This window comes from Tauraco erythrolophus, chromosome Z (assembly GCF_009769465.1).
Source record: "Tauraco erythrolophus isolate bTauEry1 chromosome Z, bTauEry1.pri, whole genome shotgun sequence".
Taxonomy (NCBI): Eukaryota; Metazoa; Chordata; class Aves; order Musophagiformes; family Musophagidae; genus Tauraco; species Tauraco erythrolophus.
Window position 1 is genome coordinate 40,278,284 of NC_141496.1, and position 24,406 is coordinate 40,302,689.

Genomic DNA, 24,406 nt, shown 5'->3' on the forward strand with positions numbered 1-24,406 from the left:
TAAGAAAAATGATGAAGTATCAAAAATGACAATTTTAAAGGCTATAGGTTTCTACATAAGGTTAAAATAGAGTCAATATTGACTTTATAAGCACTTTACTCCCAAAAGCAAGAATACTTTATAATGCATAACGTCACAGAGAACCTTTAAGTAAAAAGTGAAAGGACATTTCTTTGGATGCTTCACATAAGAAGACAGAATTATAAACTCATAGTTTAGCTATATCTCATATCAGACTTGGAGATGATCTAGCTAGAGAACGTCTAAGCTGAGCTCCTGAAGAAAGGGGAAGTATATAAGGTAAGTACAGTGGTAGCCTTAATTTTCTTTACATCTGACTTTTTCTCTGGGGACATCTGGAAACCAGTTGATTCTGGATACAATCAGCAGCCAGAGACTGTTAGGATGTAAAATTGCTATGATGGTGCTCTTCTTCCCCACATACAGGTGATAGAAGATCTACACAGAGGCTAAACTGATTTCAAGGCCATCACAAATCAAGCCTAGCAGACCAAGGGTCTACAACCACATGGTGAAGAATGGAGACAAGTGCAGTGCAAGAGGATTAGAGCAATATGTCATTGAATACCACCTCAGAGTAAGATTTGTCTCAGAGTCTATAACAAACTCTTTTAGTTTTATAGCTTATCTCTATCAGAAGCACCAGTGTCTCAGTTTCTCAGCCAACACATAGCTAGATGTCATCAAAGAGGTCCTCTGGCTCGCAACTGTTTTCCAGTGTTTCGAGAGACATCACATCCAGGGAATGCTTGTCCAGTGTCTTCTGTGAGGCCAGATCAGGTCTGGAAATACAAAGCAAAGAGATTTGAAACAAATTTAGATACAGATATAAACAATTTCAACACATACACCGCCAAGGTAACCATTTAATAGTGTATTTTGAGCTTTTTGTTAAGCTTACATGTAAGAGAAAAGTGCTTTTTTGTAAGATCTAATTACTTGCTGAGATGGCAATGGCAAAACAAACAGATGAAATTCAGCTTATAAATGTCAAGGCTTCAGCTATGTCGTACAATTTGTAGGACCCTGAGAGTGACCATTTCACCCACAATTTCCACATGGAGAGCTCAGGAGAGCAGGAAAAATGCAGAAAACATACAAAAGGATCTGCTCTTCTACTACTGCACAGGATGATGGTCTGTTAACCCCTCTTTATTTTTAGCCTGGTGCTAAGCATGTGTCTGTTGCCCATCATTTGACATGGAGGCATACAAAGAATCAGACGGAGCTGTCTCAGAGGTCCACACCCTGAAGGTGCAAGCCTCTCTCCAAACAGTAGAGCAGAAAAAAATCAAGGCAAATGAAGAAAATCCTTCCATAATACATGAATCCAGGAATGTGGGGACTTTAAAATCTCTGCCCTTCCCCTATATTTATGTTCTATTTGCTACAAATGTATGCAAATATAAGCACTCGCCATTCACTGAGATGTGTACGCTGAGGTGCAGGTTTCCCCTCAGATAGCTGGACACCCACGGAGTCCTACCTAAAACCTTCATGCATGAATCAGACATCCATTACATTGAATGACATGCTCCTCTGCACCAATCAGTCCTATTTAGCATTCCTTTGACTGTCCTCATCGAAGTAGATCATTGCTTGGAGAAGAGAAGGCTTTGGGCAGACTTCATAGCAGCCTTTTGGTACCAAAAGGTGGCCTACAAGAAAGTTGGAGAGTGTATTTTTGCAAAGGCATGTAGTAATAGGACAAGGGGCGATGGCTTTAAACTGGAAGAGGGGAGATTTCCATTAGATCTAAGGAAGAAATTCTTCACTCTGAGGGCGGTGAGGCACAGGATCAGGTTGCCCAGAGAAGTTGTGGATGCCCCATCCCTGGAAGTGTTCAAGGCCAGGCTGGATGAGGCTTTGAGCAACCTGGTGCAGTGGAAGGTGTCCCTGCCCATGGCAGAGGGGTTGGGACTTGATGATCTTTGAGGTCGCTTCCAACCCAAATTATTCTATGATTCTATGATTTAATGTCTCCTGCCTATACAAGCTCCTGATGTTTGCCAAAAGCAAACAAGATGTTCACTGTTTTTCCTCTCTCTTCAAGACACCATTCTGGTAAAGACAGCTCTGTGCTTATGCCTGGGAAGGCAAGGTACCTCGTGTTTCCAAAAATGGTGGCATTTGCAACAGCTTCTAATGCCAATAGGAATTAATCTTATATGTAGAGGATGAATTCACAAAAAAAAATCTTTAAATCTTGCACAGACAACTTTACTTTTGTGAGCTTTAAGAGGAGAATTAACGATCACGGATATGGACGTTTTCGGTGGCAAGACATTCTCTATATCACTAGCTGCTTTGAAAATAAGACATTGTAATCTCTCAGTCTTGGCTCAGTATGTTGGAGGGAATCGGTGTAGGAAGCAGGCAGCAGACCCGATGTGCTTGTATTGTAGGATTTTGGACTGCTTGGAGTTTCCTAAGGGTTGATGGCTTCATGCCCAGGTATATTCTACTGGTGTAATCCTGACAGAAGGTGAAAAATTTGTATAATACCAAGGCCAACACATCAGCCACCAGGATGGCAAGAACTAGACAGAAGCGATGGGAGGAGTTTCTCTCAAATGTTGCCATATGAGGGCTTAGTGCAATGAGGCACGCAAAAGCAATCTTAATTTTCAGACTAATTCAAGCATTTGCCTTCAACAGCTCCACGTTGTAGAGCCAATACAGGTAATTAAATTCAGCACTTTTTTTTCCTTTTTAAATTTGATTTCAAACAAATTCAGAACCAAGTTTTCCAGAACTGCTACCTAGAAATCTCTAGGGAGCAGAGGTTTTTATAAAATACTGCACTCTTAAAAATGCAGAGAGCTTCCTAATACCCCAGGCACCGCATGATTCACAGCCTCTCACACTTAAAGTTTGTCAAGCCCTTGGAGGTTCAGAGCTCTCACTATGATGCTTCCTGCTGTGGACCTAGGAAATGATTTTCATTTCGAGATGGAGTGCCCCGTGCTCCTGGGTAATCTGCAAAAGCCCAGTAAAGGCAGAGTCTTGGATGCCGTCACTTTCTAAGAGCTCTCCACTATTTGGAAAGGTTTCCTCATCACTCTATCCATCACTCCAGTTCTGCAAACCACTTTAAATTCAATGTACTGGTATATTCAGATTATGATAATTACTTTCTCTGGGAGTCTAACTAGCTTTCTCTGCAAACTCTTCCCAAGTGCTTTCCATCAGGTCTGAATAAATTGTGTCCAAGCATTTTTTTTCCCTTTGCTATGAAGTGACATCTAAACAGACGTGTCTCATCAAAAGTCCCTTGGACTAATTGTGAAACAAACCTGCCAGAGTCGGACCCTTAGCAACAATGACCTCTGGTCAGCAGGATCAGATCACTCCATGCTGTCCTGATTGCTAGCAATCAAGTTATTTGTGTTCTCAATTTTTTTTTTTTTAAATATAGCTAGCCTACACAGTGTGACACTCAAGTTTACTTATTGAAGGTGTGTTGTTCTTACCTTTCTAGGTCTATCTAAAGCATTAAGTCTCCAGTGAGAACACATGTAAATCGCACAGTGTGGAGCCACACACTGATCGTTTTATTTAATGCTGAAATGTCTCATCAGTAAATAAATTAGGCTGTGAAGACCTCTGTACCACCACAGGCTATTTCAGGTACTGGAAGTTTTTTTTAGAGCATATGGTCCAGGCATATAAGACTAGGAATATAAGACCAAAAGACTTCTGAGACTCCTTATTTGTTGACTTTGAGGCTTCACCTCTTCCAGCATTTTCTGATTTTGAAAAGTAAGCCTGACAGTGCTTAAGCAATGTCAACAACAAATTTATCCTCATTGGCTAAAATAACTGTTTTCAACACTATACATAAGATCACATCTATAAGCCAAATCACTGTTGGGTTTTAACATTACACAGCTAGGATTATTAAGCTTCTGTGTTCTCGTAGCAACATAGTCCTCATTTAATATCCAAAAGCTGTAATACCACACCCGTGAATAAACTCAACTACGCTTGCAAAGTGGAAGCATTAGGCTCTTTACATGAAGTTCATAAGTGACTTAATTTTGGTTTTAAGACTTGATGATTCCTATTTGCTTGGCAATTATTCACTGAATTCCAACAGCTTGCTTTGTGCTGTGAAATTATTTTGAATCTTATCTTGCATTCTCACTGAAGCTGTATTACCATATCCTGACGCATAATTGAGTTAATTTCTTTAAATTGCAGTGAGTTGTATAGTCCTCGCTTGCCAAAAAGCCTGTAAGTAAGGCATTCTTCTTGAAAGTTTATTCTTCTGTTGGATCACTTTTTGAAGTCTTGCCTTTTGGTAAACTTAAACTCCATTAACACATCTGGAGAACTGCTGACTATAAGAGATCATTTCATATTTCCTGACATTTAGTTCAAGCCCTTCATAAATTGAGACAGAAGACCAGATCCACAGCTGGTGTGAATCACTGGAGCACTAATAATGTCAGTGGGGCTCTGCTGACTTACACCAGCTGAGATTCTGGCCCGAGATTTGGAAGAAAGTGGTTAGATTACTCGATATTTCTTTCCACAGCTGACTAAGAGCCATAAGAAACAAAAGACATGCAACAATTTAGTACTTAACTAAACAGCACAGAAACTCAAAGCCATGCAGGGTGATGGTTTTGCATAGCCTGGGAGAAAACACACCACCTTCTTTTCCAGTAGGACATATGGACAATCAATGATGATTGTTTCACCAATGTTTAATGGATGAAACAACAATCCCAGTTGTTTCTTGTGATAAATTACTCCCGAGTTACACAGACCCCAGAGAAGATCTGTACAACACCGTTCCTGTTACAACAGACGGCCAGTTGTATCATCAGAGATGATGTTTGTGAAGCAGTATGAAGTAGAAAATATCCTCCTACGTGACTGCTACAAATGACATAATTAAAAAGAGATTCCTACTGGTAAAAAGATCAAACTCGTCGTTGTGCTGAAGGAAAATCAGGTCAGAGGCTGCAACATCATCACAACTTCTCATCTTGAGGTAACTTTCTGGAAAGATGAAAAGTTCTCGCACTCAGCTATGCTTGTATAGCCAGCTCAACACGTTGTGGTTATGATTTTTCTCAAGTTTTTGTTCTCGTGCAACTCTCATAGGATTTGAACAGAGAAATAACCTTGTGAATTAACATAGCTAAAAAAGTTTCCCAAGAAACTTAAGTAATCTAGGAGGCTTACTTGGAACATTACACTATTTTCCTCATTTTTTTAGTATTTGAAATGATCAGTTCCAATCTAAAGCTGGCATTTTACTAAGAGAGGAGATTTTAGCTCTCCCAGAAGATGTGTAGCAGGGTTTTCGGAAAAGGCTGAATTTCTCAGTGTGTCTATCTTTCCTTAGCTTGGTTTAATGGTTCATTTTTGTCATTAATCTGAGAAAAATGATGGCTTAACACCTTGAGTAGATATTAATACAGGATACAATCTGATCTATACTTTCTTCGGTATGATAAAAATAGGTGGCAGCAGCAGCTCATAAACAGAGAATTGGTAGTCAGTACAGCATTAAGATAAGACCAAAGGTGAGGCACCTCAAACACTAACGTATACTTGCATCATGACTGACAGGGCAAAAGAGAAACTTTTGTGCTCCAGAGATCGTACTTCTAGTTAGTCTACTCTGAGAGAAAAACTTGGACTCTGATTTATCAGCAATCTGCTGTCTTGGCTGTATAAACGTCATATTCACAGAAAGTCCTCAAAAGAAAGGTACTCATCAGCCTTCATTATTAAGGAAGGATTATGAAAGGAACTTTGAGTAAAGCTCATGGCTATAGAATCATGGAATCATAGAATGGTTAGGGCTGGAAGGGACCTTCAAAGGTCATCTAGTCCAACTCCTCTGCAAGGAACAGGGATATCTCCAACTAGATCAGGTTGCTCAGAGACTCGTCCAACCTGGCCTTGAACGTCTCCAGGGATGGAGCACCCATCACCTCTCTGGGCAACCTGTTCCAGTGTTCTACAACTCTCATGGTAAAAAATTTTTTCCTAATATCCAATCTGAATCTACCTTCCTCTATTTTAAAACCATTACCCCTTGTCCTATCACAACAGGCCCTCCTGAACAGCCTCTCCCCATCTTTCTTGTAGGCCCCCCTTGAGGTACTGGAAGACCACTATAAGGTCACCCCGGAGCCTCCTCTTCTCCAGGCTGAACAGCCCCAACTCTTTCAGCCTGTCCTCACAGGAAAGGTGCTCCAGCCCTCTTATCATCTTCGTGGCCCTCCTCTGGACCCTCTCCAACTGGTCCATGTCCTTCTTATGTTGGGGGCTCCAGAACTGCACACACTACTCCAGGTGAGGTCTCACGAGGGCAGAGTAGAGGGGGAGAATCACCTCCCTTGAGCTGCTGGCCACGCTCCTCTTGATGCAGCCCAGGATGCGGTTGGCCTTCTGGGCCGCAAGAGCACATTGCCGGCTCATATTGAGCTTCTCGTCCACCAGTACTCCCAAGTCCTTCTCCTCAGGGCTGCTCTCGATCCATTCACCACCCAGTCTGTATTTGTGCCTGGGATTGCCACGACCCAGATGTAGGACCTTACATTTGGCCTGGTTGAACTTCATGAGGTTGACACAGGCCCATCTCTCCAGCATGTCGAGGTCCCTCTGGATGGCATCCCTCCCTTCCAGCGTGTCGACGGCACCACACAGCTTGGTGTCATCGGCGAACTTGCTGAGGGTGCACTCCATGCCACTGTCCACATCACCGACAAAGATGTTGAAGAGGGCCGGGTCCAACACAGACCCCTGAGGGACGCCACTCGTGACCGGTCTCCACTTGGACATCGAGCTGTTGACCACTACTCTCTGAGTGCGGCCATTGAGCCAATTCCTTATCCACCGAGTGGTCCATCCATCAAACCCATGCCTCTCTAGTTTAGAGAGAAGAATGTTGTGCGGGACAGTGTCAAAAGCTTTGCACAAGTCCAGGTAGATGATATCTGTTGGTCGACCCTTGTCCACCGATGCTGTCACCCCATCATAAAAGGCCACCAAGTTGGTCAGGCACGATCCGCCTTTGGTGAAGCCATGTTACATAAAAATATACATACATATATTTATATATATACACATATATTAAAATATATATACATATATATATAATAATAATATATATATACATATATAAAAATATATACATAAAACCTTGGCCTTGAATAACCAATGCCCTATGGTGTCAGCTCTTGGGAGACATTATATTGACTGCCTATGGCTACTGGCCAAAAAGAAGAAAGTTCAACTGTGAAAAGAAAAAGAAATGGTGTAATGGAGGAGGGGGAAAAGCCTTTTACATGAATAGATGAATCAAGAACACTATCTGCATACAGACCTCTTTAAAGCTGAATATTAAAAATGTAAGTAGACTAATTTGAAACCACATGTGATTAAAAACACGATGATATTCCCCTTTACAGAAATGTGACAATGACTATGATATAAGGTAAATTATAAAGGTATATTTCTTTTTAATTCAGTTTAAAATGGAAAGTGCAACACAATAATTGTTTTAGGTTTTGGCAGTACTATGAGTATTCAACTTCCAGATATAGTCTACTCTGGCATTTATTCCTAGAAATAATAAGAAGGCAAACCCATGCATTTCTAATTGATCTTTCAAAACGTAAATCCCAGCAAGTCATGAAGAACTTGCTGGATACATCCACCTTCATGATCTGAAATTAGAGTTGATAGACTTTTCCCCGAGTTACATTAGTGAAGAAACTGAAATTTTTTCTGCCAGTTTCAATCATCTGAAGAGCAGTGGTGTCAGAGATCATCAGAGCCCAAGCTGTAACTGGCTCCAACACAAATTCACAGAAGACAGAGAAAAATACTCAAGAAACAGCTGAAAAGAGTGGTTTCTAGTTTAAGGGATACTGTCTCCATCCCTCTTAGAGAACCTTCCATGTGTGGCATTTTCTTATGCTCAGTGTATTAAGCAAACAGCCTAGTCTCAGTTAAGGTCAGCAGACAGATGATAAAGATGATGATGATGATGATGATGATGATGATGATAATAATAATAATCTTGTTCAATTACACAGTTAATGAAGGATATTTTCAATGCAGCAACCACAAATTTAATGTTCAGCCAGGGAATCAATGTTCATTAATAAGCTTCTACCTCTGGCTGGAAGCCAAGCTGCAACTGCACCTGCATTCATCACAACCACTGTGCAGCAAGGTAAGTCTGGAATCCCCTCAATAAACAAAAGTTAAAGCAAAACTTCACAAAAACAGGGCAATTGCTAAACACTGTCTTAAGCCCTTGCAAGTGCCATTCTTTGTTCTCTAGAACTAGAAACTATCAAATTGGAGATAATTTTGATTTATGCTTATACAATTTTTTTTTCTTTACATATCGATGGAATACTTCAGAGGAAGAAAACTGAACTGGGAAGCCCTTAAACATCACAGAAATTGATATAGAGATTGCAGCAAGAACAAACCTGCAAACAAGTCTGCTACACTGAGAAGACACTCATATATCTCTTAGTGATACAACTTTTAATATTGATACAACTTTCAATGACTGGTCTAGATCCGTTCTCAAGACTATTAATCATCCCCTCTATTTATTTAGTCCTATGAAACAGATGGTCTAAAGATTCTTAGAAAACCATACGTAATGTCAAAAACGGCTGCACAGACAACATGTCACGTAAATGAACAACGCTGACAGTACTTTTTTAGGGACTTGTATCCGTTCAGTTGCAAATTCTCAATTACTTCAGCTGGCATAGGTGCAGGTCCTTATTTAAAAAGAACATTCTGGTTTAGTAACATAAATACCGTCTTGTAACTTTTCATCTGATCAAACGCACTTGCAGATGCTTACTAACAAAGATCTACTTAAAAATGTAATAATAGATGCCACTTATAAGGAAAAGCCTAAACCATGTTTGTTTTAGACAAGTGGTACACATTTCTGTGGCTCATTTCCACTTAAGCTCCTTCTTGCTTAAATAAACTAGACCACATTCACTTTGAGGAACATACTAGCACCACCGCCTTCACTGGGAAAAACACACAAATCTCTTAATCATAACTACAAGAGTACATAGTAAAGGAAAACTTAGTTTGTTTAGGAATTTTGTCAAGGTCTTTCATAAATCCAGTACATTGCAAATTTATTGGCAAATGCTAGAAGACATTTCTCACAGTCGTTAAGAGCTATTTATCACTTATACATTTATATAACACCAGCACCGGCTAAATTGTGTCATAACCCTTTTCCAGGCTGTCAAACCCTGGAGCTGCTTTCTCTCCCTAACCCTTTCTTATCCTCTTAGGGCGATCGCACAGTAGCCGGAGACCTAAAGGGGCAAAGAAAAACCCCTGTACCAACTTCTCATGTAGGAAACGTGCACCCTCGTGCTCCTCCATCTACTGTCCCTGTGGACAGAAGGGGTCAAGACGGCTCTTGCAGCCATCGCACAGTGCTGGAGTGTGGAGGGACGAGTTCTCATCTGAAAATCAGATGGCAGCGACAACAGCAAAACCAAGTTGAATCAAATCTCAAAAATAAGAGCATTTAATTGGAGGAGAAGCCATCAACCCTAAAACCTAGCTTGTGCTTCAGATCTCCCACATCTTTTCCACTCCTCTCCAGTACCGAGGTTCTATGTGGCTGTTTAAATCCTAATGACTTCAACAGGAACTAAGCACATGCTTAAAGTTAAGCCCGTGCTTACAAACTTTCCTCGACTATGACCTCAGCTTGCAACTCGCTGGGGTCCATCCTTTGCATTGATTGCCACAGAATGAAACCCAAAGCTTCACAAATTAATAACCTTAAAATTATTCTTAAAGAAAATCAAATTAGTCCAGCATTCACATGATGAAAAGTTCCCTCTTGATAATTGACTAGGGTACTATGATACCTTTCCAAAATAACTAGGTAGAGCTAAAAAGATCCTGCTCTCAGGAGGATGTAGGAGAATCCATGGACGTAATCCTAAAAATGATCTTTTAAAAGCTCCTGTGACTGAAATAAACAAATTCTTTCTCCCTGCTGAACAATTTGTAAACTTATTCCTGGGCACCAGCAGAAAGCTATTACTGCCCAGATTACCTATGATCCACAGATCTCCTTGGCAGGTTTTGGATCGGCTTATTGCAGAAAACTGCTTTAGATCACTATAGTATATGGATATGACTCATGTATTTTCTAATGAGAAAATGCACTTAGAGCAGCAGTGAGTTCTTAACAAACCTGGGAGCAGTAAATTGAATAAATTGGGAGTAGGTTTCAATTTACAAGTTAAGGTAGATCAGATAAAGTATAATAAGCTTTTTACCCCTCCTCTCATAGGTGTCTAATAGGTCTCTATTGAACACAAAATTATTATAGTACTGAGAATTCTGTCTTTCTTTCTGCTGTCTCTTAACTCCTATTTAACCTCTCCTGTGCTCCTCCTGGCCCCTCCCCAGATGCAAATCTGAACTCATTCATAGTTTTCTGAAATAAGATCAAATCTTTGATATTTAAGATCACACCCCTGCCTACAGTGACACCTGTGCGAGCTGAAACATGCTCAAACAGCAGTACCGAAAGAAAAAAGGAAGAAGAAAAAGAGAAGGGGGACAGCACATCTAGCTCTCTGAAAACACAAGGAAAGAGTGAAAATAGATATAGCTGGCTGAGACAGAACTGAGCCGGATACTGCAACAGCCAGTGTTTTCTGGCTAAATGAGCAGTTCTCTGCATTTTCATCACACCTTACCCATCCCTGAGACACCTCCCCAGCCCGGGCAGAGAACAGACATCAGCTTTGTCTACCTAATGTCGAGCCGAGCCTATTCCTTACTTTGGGGTGCATAAAGCAAATGAATGTGGGCTGAAGAGCCTTGGTTTGACTTCTGAAATTCTTAGCTTGCTGGTAATACTTCTGTTTACTTTGGACATGTGGTTAAGATGCTTCAATAACCTTCCTTTTAAAGACCTCATGTATCAAAATATCTATTTTGTGGAGTAAAGAAGCCACTTTCAAAACCTATCTTCTGTTATTGTATGGAGAAGGAATCATCTGTGGCTCATGATGCAATTGCTGTAAGACAGTCTGTACAGCAGGCTTCAAAAGTCACCTTTTCTCCTTCAAAACCCCAACTGGTCTCCATCCATCCAAGCTCTCAGGGTCTGCCTAGGCAGCAATATCTGCTCTAAGTATTTTACCAGGAGCGTTTAACAATAGACCAAATAGCCAAGTCATTACTTGTTCGGTAATTTCTGCAAAAGTCTAGACTATAAGATTTTAAGAAAGGTTGTACTACCTCCAAAACCAACAAAACCCCAACTAACCAAAAGGACAGGACTGGCCCTGTGCATTTCCTTCACAAAAATTCTCATTAAAAGGGGGGTTTTCTTCCTAATGAGACTCTCTACTTTTTATTTCCGTAAATGGTCAAATTCACAGAAAGGTTCTTTAGTCCTTAAATTTCAGAGATTTCCTTTCTTGGCAGAATAGTTTGCACACATGTTGTACCAGGATCAAGGGACAGTCTCGGCTGACTCATGCATGCAGGGACCTTCTCCCCTCAGTGTTATGGTAACAAAGGTCAGAGACTCAACTGGTGCTAAACCATCACCAGTCACACCCCAATGGGCTGTGACTCTGCTGGGATCACTGCAGATCTGACCCAAAGGTGGAAGGGAGGGGAGCCCAGAACAGTCACCCGTCAAGACCTCTCTCTCTGCATCAGCAGGCCACCCATCCTGGTTTTGAGAAAGGAACGGAGACAACCATCGGACAGGAGTTACAAGACATGAATTACTGAGCAAGGCAAGTTGAAAGGTAGCAATTGTATTTTAAATGGAAATTTCCAATTACTACCTTTCCACAAATAAAGGCACAGTTTCAGGGAGCCCATGTGCCACGAGTCCCTCTGCCAGATGTTCCTTCTCAGGCACCAGGCTTTCAGAGGCACCTAGTCAATCAGGAGATTAAGAGCAGGGTCTCAGATGGACTTCAGGCTCTTCAGGCTGGACTATCAGGCTCATCGATGCCATGAACCAGATGCATAAATGCAACCCTGAGAACATGCAATGCTGGTGTCGGACAGCCCAGCTCCTCCGGGCTGCCATGCCACCATGCTCACCATTCTGACTTGGAGAGATCACCTTACGCTTTACGTTCCAAGGCTGCTCAGCACCTGCCTTACTTGGCATTAGGCATGGACACCTGCAAGTTTTATTTCACAAGCAGCGTAACTAAAAAACCATTGAGCCATTTGGTCACTGTGACCTGCGTTGGGCTGAAATCAGTGCCTTCCTGCAATGAAGAAACAGGCTACATCAGCCAATCTAAAACAGGTAATGAGAAAGATAATTTACCAGATGTCTACAATGTGGGAACAGCTGCCCTGGGTCAACCTGAGGTAGCCCAGAACCCTGTCTGAAACATGGGCCAAGAGCAGATGCTCTTCAAAGAGTACAAAGTGCTTTTCAGTCTCCAACCATTTGCAGCTTGGAGGCTTCCTAAGCCAGGCTTGACTTCTGTGTATTCAGTAATATTCAGTGAATTTCTCTTTCACAAAATGGCCCTGTCCCCCTATGGGCTCACATAAACTTCTAATGTTCCCAAAATCTTGAAGAAGCTCCATGGGTAATACACAGGAATGGGAAAAATACAGCAGAAAACATATAACAGAATGGATGGAGAGAAAAACACGACAAAATTGATCAAATACCAAAGTACAATAATTTCCTTTACAAAGCTATTTCAGTACCACAGCCTAAGCCACGTTTTATCTTCAGTTGTGATATCTTAGTATAAATCTGAAGTACCTCCATCAAAGTTTTCTTGCACTAGTCTGGTTCAAACCAGCATTTGAACTGCAAACTTTATAAAATTTTAATCTGTAGAGACCCTTTGTAAATTTAGATAGCCTGCCTTTTTGTGAGTTTCAGCACAGTACTCTAAAGGATTTTTTTTTATGTTACAAATGCATTAAGAGAAAAGGGAGCGCCATCCAGGCGGGCAACTGGGACTTTATTAGGAGAAGATAGATGTCAATCAGAGTAAAATAATCATGGCACACATGTGAAACATGTTGCCTGTGTAAAACAACCCAGTGTGCTATACAGAAGAATCACTGAAAATGCAATTACACCTGCATCTTGGGTTATTGGTAACAGGTCCACTTATTGGAAGCCCATCTGGTTTTATCCACGCTACAGTACTTGGAAACAGGAAGAGAGTAATGCACATTTTTCAAGTACACCTGCTCGCCTGATGTCTCCACTTTTCTTTCCAGAGAAAAAATAAGACTTGATAGTAGGTTTATAGTCCAATGTTGTAGGGAAGTCATTGTCCTCTGTTAATTAAAGATATGACAGTTTTTGCATTTTGAATAGTGATTCTGTCTGAAATAGGTATTGTTGCAAAAGAGAGAGAGGGAGAGAAAGTGAGAGCAAGAAGAGAGGAGTTCCCACCTGAAACATAGCATATATCTGCCTCAGTCCTGGCATAAATTCTCATGATCAGAAGGAGCAGTTCAGAATAGTAGGGATGGATGCAAACAAATTAAAAGACCTAGCTGTTTAAAAAGTTTCTGGTTTTTGTTTTTAATAAAAATGGCTGTTTGAAAAGCTTCCCAATAAATCTGGCAGAGAGCATTTCTGGTATCTCTAGGAAAAAAAAATAAATGAATTGAGAATTCAGTCTGCAGCCTGGATTTTCAGTTCGATCTTAGCTTAGCTCTCCTTTTAATAAAATCCGCTTCTTTCAGGGCAGAGTTAGACTAAGTTGTTGGTGCTTGTTAAACAATGGTACATGGAATTATCAAAGCTCTGTAGCTCTGAGGACTCGTTTCAGGGGTGATGAGTTCCCCCTTTCACTCATTCCAGCAACAGCAGAGGGTGAGCTGCAGTTCCTTCCATGACATTGCTGGCACACAGCCCTCCTAATCCCCCAGTGAATCTTCAGAAGAGCTTTATTATTAACAATACGTAGCATAACAATTGACTGTATTGTACATACACATACATACCCTTTCCTATTCAAGATCGTAGGTCTGGTCATACAAGATGGGAGCTATATTTTGCTTTGCGTAGGTTCTTTGTACACAACACACTTATATCAGCCTCCCAGGTCTTAGCAGGAGGTCAGTGGACTGTATTTTTAACCTATTCACTTTCCCCCAGACATGTCCAGACTTACTAGAGAGACAGCTGTCCAAAGTATATGGCTAACTTACTGCTTTTTATCTTTTAAAGCTAATGATGGAACAAAAACCAAACAAGCAAGACAGTCCCAGTTATGTGGGCTACTAGGTTTTGACACAAACCCGAAGCAAGGAAACAAACCCAAAGTACACTCTGCTCAGTGGTTAAGTTTCGATGGTGATAGGTTGTGTGTTCACCTTGTATGTAACTGCCTCTGCTTTGTTATGTCAGGTCCATGGCATTCATTGTAAATGTGTGTCTGAATGTAAGGCATACAACAGAATCAATATAGAAATTAATAGGTGCTGACATATTGACTCCATTCACATTTTTTAAACTATAAGAATATTTTAATGAAACAATAAAATAATTGATATTGATCCCTGCAAAAGTCATGATACAAGATAGATAATTGGTACAAAGCAGCAAACTGGGAAGGCTGTTTAACTGTGAGGCTCTTTAATAACCAACACAGCTTTTAAAATAATTTATCGACCAGGTTTCCACCAGCCGCTATAAGAAGAGAAATCCATTCTACCTCTTCATACTCGGTATTGCTAATTGTAATAAGATATTCAGGCAACAGTAATAAAAGCTCATTCTAAATCTGGTGGGAACCAATGAAGGCAATTACGGTAAGGGCTCAGTACTGTCAAACTGTCAAGTTTCAAGCTTAATGTAATTCTTTAGAGTTTACGCTTTCTCTATTGCAGAAAAAAGACTGCAAGCCATTTTATGTTGAGAATGCAATGAGACCAAGGAAACAGACCACGTAACTGCAGAATGCCGAAACACTATATAAGGCATCAACAAAACTGTATGTCATGCCACAGCAATTTTTCAGGAAGAGACCTGTCTTGAGCTCTTGGATATTACCAGCGAAAAAATATGACATGGGTCTTGAGGTCCTTGGTGGGCTGCAAGAAATTTCAGAGGTATAGGAAGCATATTCTTTTAAATTTTATGGATTATTTCTGTTTTTCTAGGCTAGAGACATGCTCCATTGTGGAGGAAACAATGCAATAATAAAAAAATAATAATGAGCCATTAGATTTAGTCTGAATACCATCATTTATCAGCAGGACATATTCTGCCTGAAATTCTTCCTACAGCTGCTTGTGAAAGCAGCACTGATGCTAACGTCCTACACACACACTTCCAAGTCGCACGAGCTTTGTCATTACAAAAAACGTTGAACTGCCAAAACAAGTTGTATTCTACGCCCTACCTGTATGAAGCTCAAGCATGGCATGGACAGTGGCACTGAAAATACGGCACCTAACGTGTGTCTCCTCTAACGCCCAGTGGAGTTAGTTCCACAGCACCAAGAGACTCTTCAAGAGACACAAGTGTGTCACCAGGTCTATACATCAACTCAGTCTTCATCTCGTCAGCTGAAGCTCCCTGTGATATCATCCGGAGTGACGACTGGATGCACCAGGAGGCAAATGTCTCGCGGAAGACAGATGATGTTACCAGTTCGTTTCAAATATTCCATGGAATAACAACTGTCCATCAAGTGAACCTGAACTTGAGTGGAACTGCTGGCATCAATAATGATGCAGGAAGTCAACTTCAGTGGAAAAAAAAGAAAATCACTTTGATTTGTTTTAATTCTACCTTGAGGGAATTAAGATCTTTTCTTTCACTGTGGGGCCAGGTGCATTAGAACTTTGTGAAAGAGAGTACATCACCGAGCCACACAAGGGACCAAGCTGGCATGATGGAGACCTAGCAGAGATGCATAACCTTGGCAGGAATGACAGCAGAAGGAAACCCCAGTTCTGGACCTAGGAGTGTTAAAGTGCCATCTATACTACCAATGTCACATCTGCTTGACTCCAGCAAAGAGGAGGTGTGGTCAAACTATAAATAAATCATCATGGTGTATGAAGAACAACTGAGACTTTGATAAAACTAGTATTAATGACTTTTGCTAGTGACAATTGCTGCTTTTTTATTTTTTAAAAACAACTTTCCTCTGCTAGCCAAAAAAACCCCAACAAAAAAATCAAGCATTGTGTTAATCTCTTACCTAGGAGACTGTTTAGGGAATGAATTAAAATAAAGATACCCCTGAGCACAAGGGGGAGAATGCAGTAAACATAAAAGCAACTGATGGGCATAGTGTCATTTGCTGCTCAGGGATAAGATGCCTATACCTACAGAAAGGGAGGCTGTTCAGACTTAAACTACTTCTGTTCTTTTTTGCACAACAGATTAATGAACAGACAGGCACATTTAACTGAATCCCTCTTCGTAAGAGGAAGTGCTCAACACACAGAAGAAGAGTTGGTAGACAAGGCATAAAGAATAAAACTCTTATTTGATTACTAAAGCTGCTGCAAAACCAAGGCAGAAAGAAATACTCATGCTCCCAGATAGAATTTGTATAATAAGATGTTATTTTGCTTCCTGTAAGCATCCTAGAGTTGTTCCCAGCAAGACAGAAACAAGCAGATTCAAAAGGCTTGGAACTGGGCTGGAGGCTTATCAAAATCACCCAGCTCTTCTCAAGCCTTTAAACACAGCAGAAAATCATGAAAGCATACACCCCTTGCAAGATGTCTGTATTACTGCTTTTAGAAATGAGAGAGGGGGAACAAACAAATCAGCCATCCCTCTTCTACAGAGTGGGATGAAAAATGGGATAACATGAACACTCAGGACAAGGCTTTTGAAGTGTGGATCAAAAAAGCAATGAAGCCCGGGGGGCAGGGGTAGAGGAAGGAAAGTTACTGCTTTATCATATTGAGTCATTCATCTTCAGCATTTCTGTGTGTTTACTACATGTCGGCAATCACAAATTAGACAACAAAAGCGTGATAAAACTAGCCATTCCTAGAAAGCACTTCTTACAGACGATGCTTAATTAAAAGGTGTGGGTTTTTTTCTTTTAATTGTTGGCTGAAAGGACAAAAACTCTAGTGAAACTGTCTGGCAAGCAGTTCAGATCAATATGAGGTAAATAGCAAGAAGTAAATCAATAAAGGGAAGAATGAATCCAAAGACACTTCTCTTTAAAGCAAAAAACCCCATGTGACTCAAACTCCCTCACAGATACTGCCCAGCCTCATTGGAGCTGACTGGCCTCCACAAGGCTTAAAGCTGATCAACCACTGTGCTGCTAAAATGTCTTAGAAAAAAAAAAAAGGAAAATAATCCTGTGCAGTATTGCATCATTGTGTGAACAGCCTTCGGGGCTCCCCCCTCTCTCCATCCCATGATCTGGAGAAGGTAAAAGCAGCTGCAGAGGCACACAAGCCACAGGGCTACCCCTTAGGAGACCCACAGGATGCCCTCCACCCCAAGGCTCACCAGCAGATACCACCAGGACACTGCTCTGTGTCACCACACAATGGCACTTGGCTGCTCCATGGACTCTGTTAGTTCTTGCCTGCACCACCAACATAATACCCATCCCTACTTCAACGCTAGTATGTACGAAGATTAAAAATTGAAGTGTAATAAACCCTGTGAGGGGTGAGGCAGAGAAACGTATGGGTCTCCTGAGGACCACTCAAAGTAATATGAGTTTGGACAAAAATCACATTAATAGAGAGGCTGTCACTGGCAGAGTCAAAGTGGCTGCTGGACAGAGGTGTGCCGATGTCATACTACGTAGTAAAAGCAAGTTGTTATTGTCATGGGTTTGGAATAGTCACATTGCACATGTGTGTCTAAGCCGTGGTGCCTTATGAAGCCTGTCCCAAATGAGTGCCAAAACCACCTATTTCCCACCGTGCCTCGGCTGGTGGGAATGCATTTCATTTATTGCTTCCACCCTCATCGTACAGCAGGCCAAATGGCAAAATCCAAGCGCTGCCTCTGATGGGAACAGGATCACGGTAGCTGGCTGGCATAGACTCAGTATGGGTACAAATCAGGAGAAGCTGAGTCTGGGCCAGCTACAGAATAGGCAGCTTTTGGTGGCAGGAACAGTTTTCAAAGGTTATGTACACCACACTCTAGCAGAACCTCCAATGGATGATGTATTGCTACCCTTTCCAAACGTGAACTCCCTTAATGGAGAAGCGAGTCCCAGAATCACTAAAGGGTTTGCTGAGTTAATGTGTTAATAGTGCTTCTTTGTGCTATAGGAAATTAAGAGAATCTTCTGAAAAAAAAAATAATATCAAAAAGCCAATCCTGGGAATAAACACACCCAGCAAGGAGTATGGCAACCCTAGCACAAAAATTTGTCAAGACGTCTGTTGAAAAGTCGACTAGGAAAAATCATATAGAGAAGAGTCCTGGTGTGACTGTTATTGCAAAAAACCACCGTGATCAATAATGTATGCTGCACTAACAACTATTTTGCAAGTCCAGATTTCAACCCTACCATTCAAGGGAAAAATAGAACAACCTTAAACAGGAGATTTGGAAACAAGCTCTTCCAACACATCTTGAAGTCGGTTTGCTAAGTAACTGCTCAGCCACCCTTGCAGCCTCTCAGCTCCAGCAGTCGTCGCATCTTGCAATATCCTACCTCCACGAGAAGTCAAGGGAAATAACTGTGGCCCACCGACCCCCTGAACTTGTGCCCTACGTGACAGCTGTTCAGGGAGCTCTGTAGCACCAAAGGTGTATTTCAAAGCCTGACAGTCTCACGGTATCTGAAATTGGAGATTATTGAGCAACTTCCATAAGGATATGTTCTTGCCAAGACTCCCTGGAATAATCTACATCTATGAAGCTATTTAGATGTATAGCCAGTTGGGAATTTTCTGGCTATGTTTTTCAGCCAAATCAAAGATACGCACTAAATATACATCCATGTTAATTTTAAGAAACATTGGGAAACTAAAGCTTGGGTTCATAAACCAATGACCTAATTATACTCGCCCACATACAGCATTTTTCTTATTTGTGACAGATAAAATAGCTAGCATCCTTTACTGAAAATTTGTTGTGCAATGTCACTGTTGCCAGTGGTACTCTGGTCTTTCTTAGACATGACTATTTCAGAAACTAAACCACATACATCACCAGGAAGTCGTTAAGTTCTCCCTCAAATTTAACTCTCTAGTTTTTGGAAGGAGATGTTAAAAAAGGCTTACAAGCTAGAATGGTATGTGGCACTGTTCAGCGTAAGTCTTACATTCAATATTAATGAACATTGCAACATACTGCACCTGGGCCAGACAGGGTCTAATCTGCAGAGGATAGACAAAAGAACCCAGGCAGGACTTAGTCTGATGAAGCACCTGCATCTTGCTTGGCACAGCTCTGAAGTTGTTACTAGAACTCAACACCACCCCCCTTGTCTCCTGTGCCGTGCAGGTGAGTGTCTCGGTGGGTCTCAAGACCATCTGGAAGAATACAACAGCAGCTAACCATTTCTAGTAAAATGAACGTTTAAAGCTTTTAATTTGGCATTATCAGAAAGTGAAATGCAGATTACACTCTCTTTTGCACCCAAGCTTTTAAAAGTGTCCTCCCCATCGTGGAACAAAGCCGTTAATATTTCCTTTTAAAATATACCAGATATATCACTGTATAGTGGGAACTGTCTTAACACGTGAAGGGAAGACAGACATTTATTTTACATGTTGGCCAGACAAAAAAATACAGATAGTAAAGGCCAATTTAAATTCGTTTTTGAAGAGTCTTGTCAGAGAAGTGAACAGACGAGTTGTTCTGTTTGCTGCTGTGACAGGACAGTCTTTTTTCCTCAGCTTTTTCAGCTTCTGTCATACAGTTGAACTCGTATTTCTGGGTGAATACACTAAAGAGAGTCTAGAGGTAAATATTAAACCAATAACTGGAAGGTTAATATAAAAGCCTTTTCTGAGACCATCTTTTACTTAAAGCTAATTAAGGCTTGAATTTCTGTGCTGCTGGAGAAGAATCTAACAAAACCAAATGATCAGACATGCCTTTCTCTATATATTTGTATGTTAAAGAAGCATGTAATGAATATCACTTGGAGCAAGTCCTCCGATCTGGACAGCCATGGCTTTAAGTTTAATGGACATTTCCAACAGAACTACAGTTACCTCAACAAAAGACATGTGAAAATAACTTTGCATATGTTTATCATAGCAGTGCATCCTTACATGCTATTTTTCAACCCAAACGGTTAATTTAGAACAGAGAGAAGTGTGTCTTGGTTTCTGTCACGATAAACACTTGTGACATATAGTGCATAGAAAATAATCCAAAATGACAAAATTGATTTTGGAAAATGACATTCACTAACACAGCTAGTGGTGAGTAATTCCAGGTTGGGATTTACCAGATTTGATTTGAACCATAAACTATTTCTTGGTTTACAGCTCTACGGAATAATACTTTTATGCAACTGTGGCAGATTTCCCATACAAAAAACTCATTCTAAAGACATAATTATTTCCTTAGACTAGTAAACAGTATCCCATTGTACTGATGACATTGTAAGAAATGCATTGGCTTTTGATGAAGGGGATTATCATTGAAATAAAGACAGATCACATTTTAAACTCAGTTGGATTAGTTGGCGTTAATTTTCCATACAGGTATCACGTTGGTTGTATTTCCTATGGCTTGATTTTTTACAGATGCGTTTCACAGAGTAATTAGGATCTCCCGCTGACAGACAATCCTCCACTTCTGTGTTCCCCTCCCTACACGCACTCTGGGTACAGCATGTGGATGACTGCAAACATCACAGGCAGCAACGGGCAGGAAGCGCCTTCAGAAACGCGTCTGCCTTTACCACCAGTCCAAGGACCGAATGGTTTCGCCTCCTTTCCATCCACGCTCTCCAGGCACAGCTGAAATCCAATGCTGTCAGTCTGCACCAACATTCATTTTTCAGCACCTTTCATGGAACGATCGATCAACTGATTTTATAAGGATTCCAATGAACGAAAAAGCCACCTTCCTTATTCTTTCTGGTTTTGGTCCACGTACTCCATTTTCTACTGGCCTCCCCTTTGATACTGTTCTCGATGTTACAGTCCCTTACTGTCGGTGCACGAAGAGCTGAGCCAGGATTACAAACTCCTCTGACTTTGGACTCTGCCAAGAGTGTGAGAGCCCAGCATGAAGAAGCAGTTCAGTGATCCAAAGTTCCTGTTGCCTAATCAGTCCTTTCACCCTAGCCAGGAGGGAGTCATGCCTCTGCTGTGGTTTTGCAAAAGCCCATGAATTATATAGCAGTACAATGAGCTATCAATTACTGACCCAATTTGCAATGCTGGGAATCAAATCCCAAAGAATCTAAATGATCAAAGAAGAATCGTAGGTTGCAAATTTTATTGCTGTGTTTTTACTGGAACATAGTTTACTCCTCCTAAAATCATCCGCATTAACACAATACTTGCATGGTCTGGAGCTGTTTAAACAAAACCTCATTCCACAATTCAACATTTCAAGGAAATTAGCCAAGTACTAAGACAAAGCATTTTCTTAAGAGTATTAGAAAAAGTAGGAAAAGTTTTGAACATTTAACTTTTGTCCCTGAAGCCTCAAACTCTGGAAATCAACTATATAGCTTATCTTTCCTAGACGAAGAAAGATATTTGTAATGAATTTTACAATTCAATGAATTAAAATTGCTATACAGTCTGTTAGGGATTACCAAACCAGTGCAAAGAATTCACTGTTACGTCAAACCTACCACTAAATTTCTTGTGCATTTACCCACAGGCATTAGAGAAGAAATAACATTTTAAGCTGAACGAAAACCACTCATTCCAAAGATAAGGACTTAATTTAACCATCAGAGCAATATGTGAAGGTAATAAATCAGCTAAGGGGATGCATATAGAATAATGCATATGCAGCAATGAAAACAGCACTTGGTTTTCATTGTTACTTTCCACTCTACACGCTGTTGATGCATTGTTAAAATCACTGGAAGCAGACAAAGCACAAACTTGCACTCATGTTGGCACAAGTGAGGTTTAAATGGATGAATTTACAGAATTTTTTGCTGCCACCAGCCACAGCTTTCATAGAAGGAGCTTCAGAAAGGAAAGAATCTTTGGTCATTTTCCAATGAATTTAAATCTGCAGGAGAAATTTAGGCAATACCAGACCATAATTGCAAAACAACACCTCCTGTGAATTCTGACAAGGCTTTGCCTTCAAGCATCACACCAAGCAATGTCTCTGACCCATAACAGCGGGGACGGTATGAAAAACGACCTGTTCTGAAGAAGGCCAGGACAGGTATGTCTCAGCAGCAAGACGGTCGAAGTTTTCAGGTTGGTGTTTTATTTTTTTGATTTTTGTGTGTGTGTGTGGTTTGTTTTTTTTTCTGTAGTGAATGGACAAAAATTTTGCTCTTTTTCTTCTCTTATAATAGTTTATTCTTCTTGGTGTTGTCAGTAGGGTCCTTCACAGTAATGGGTCTCAAACTTATTAGCCTTCTCTGAGAACACTTGCTTCAAGTTGCATGAGGCCTCAAGCTTTTTGCTGTAATTCTGCACACTAGGATCTTGCGCATTGATGAAAAAGGAAGGGACTTTGGATGAAATTCCACTCCACTAGTCTTAACTTGGCTGCCATAATCCTACTGAAAGCAACGCTCCTGGAAGCGGGAACCTGCAGTAAGATTCAAAGAGGTGAAACTCCTTCAAACATGCAGAGAATGCACTTCTGCTCAGTCCAGACAAAAAAAGGACACAATGGATTTAACTCATGATTTGAGAACACAAAAGGAGTCAGAAAAAAATATGAAATTGAACAGATGGATGCATATACCAAAGCACAGTAAGTTCTGTAGGATGTGGTAAGGCCAACGAGTAGGCTATTCTACTGTACGCCAGCCACAAAGATCTAACTAATGGCTTTAAACAGTTACATAGGGATCTGAACATAAGGACTAAGACAAGGTTCCCATCTTTGGCCAGCGACCAGTGTCAGACAGACTTACACATACTTTTATAGTCCAGAACGTTGGGTTCTTTGCCCCTTGAGCCCTTGTGCTTTCGCATCTCCTGCATCCCTAAAAGTAAAAAGACCCTTAGCTTCACCTGGCTGACTACTGTTAGTGTGTGGTGCAAGAGAGAGAGACAGCAACCCCAGAAAGCCACTATTACAAAGAATTGCAAATACAGTTCACAAGAGCTGGAAATCTGACTCCACAGAGGATGTGGCTAAAAACCTGAAGAATAAATTCAACAAAATGCTCAAATTAAAAGACATAAGCAGACTTTTTACAAAATACACTCAACTGTACTGATCTTACAAAAGACACATAAATGCTAAGAAATGCTATGGTTGAAACTGAAAAAAAATCCTATAGCACTATTGTCTGTGCGCTGCTGCTAAGACAGAGACACGATTACTCTCTTGATTATAGTTCAACTAGTTGAAGAGCCCTACTCCCACTTGCCCCTGATGGAAGGAGAAGCAGCGCAGAAAGTCAGATATGTTCTTTCCTACTGCCCATTTTAAATAGGTTTACAAACTTGTTCATGCATCATGCTTACAGGATCACTCTACCTGCATGATCTAGCCACGCTTTCAGACTCACTAAAAGATAACAGAGCTGTGTTCCTAAGTGTCTAAACCATGAGATTTACGTTCTCCAGTGTTTTCAGTGCTTCAGAAAACTGTATCCTTTCCTTGCAACAGACCCATACATTAGCATCACTTGAAATTTGCACAGACATATGCAGATGAACCATGTACTGAAAATACTGCAGAGTTCTTTCTACACAGACCAAAGACGAGTTTTTCAATCACAGTAACTCATTTCAGCAGAGCGTACTCCTTAATGCAGATGGAGACACGACCCAGCAAAATAGGTATCATTTGAACTGTCCGCCCTTAGTGAAATCTCAACTTATATCATGTTCTGCTCATCTGATCTCAAAACATTAAAGTGTGATTGCAAGAAGCACAGACAGGGAAAATGAGGTAACACCAATGGAGAACACAATTTTTATTTATATAAATAATTTCTAAGAAAACAATGTGTATGACAAGGAAGCAGGATGTCTGACAACTAAAACAGAACTTTGCCAGACTTCAGTGCTTGCATCCATCTCTGTATACAAATCTAGAGCTGTACTGGCCTTCCTGCATGCACAAGCTAATTCACCTCTCTATTTACAACGCTTTTCCAGAGTATAGTATTAGATGATGGGTCTTTATTTATCTGTAATTCCTTACGAAAGACTGAGGAGAACCAAGCTCTCTGTTCTTCTGCCACAGAAGAACAGTTCCTCATCACTAGCATTTTTGCAGTACAGTTTTAAATGA

At 40.8% G+C, this 24,406-nt stretch overlaps 1 protein-coding gene across 1 annotated transcript in view; it reads right to left on the reverse strand.

The window, feature by feature from the left end:
* Positions 1-691: 691 nt before the first annotated feature.
* The window catches only part of XRCC4 (X-ray repair cross complementing 4), a 187,315-nt gene continuing 163,600 nt past the window's right edge, over positions 692-24,406 (reverse strand). The window contains exon 8 of the mRNA XM_086629505.1: positions 692-803. Within this exon, the coding sequence (XP_086485631.1) occupies positions 695-803 (109 nt within the window). The 3' untranslated portion in view covers positions 692-694. The remainder of the gene's footprint in view (positions 804-24,406) is intronic.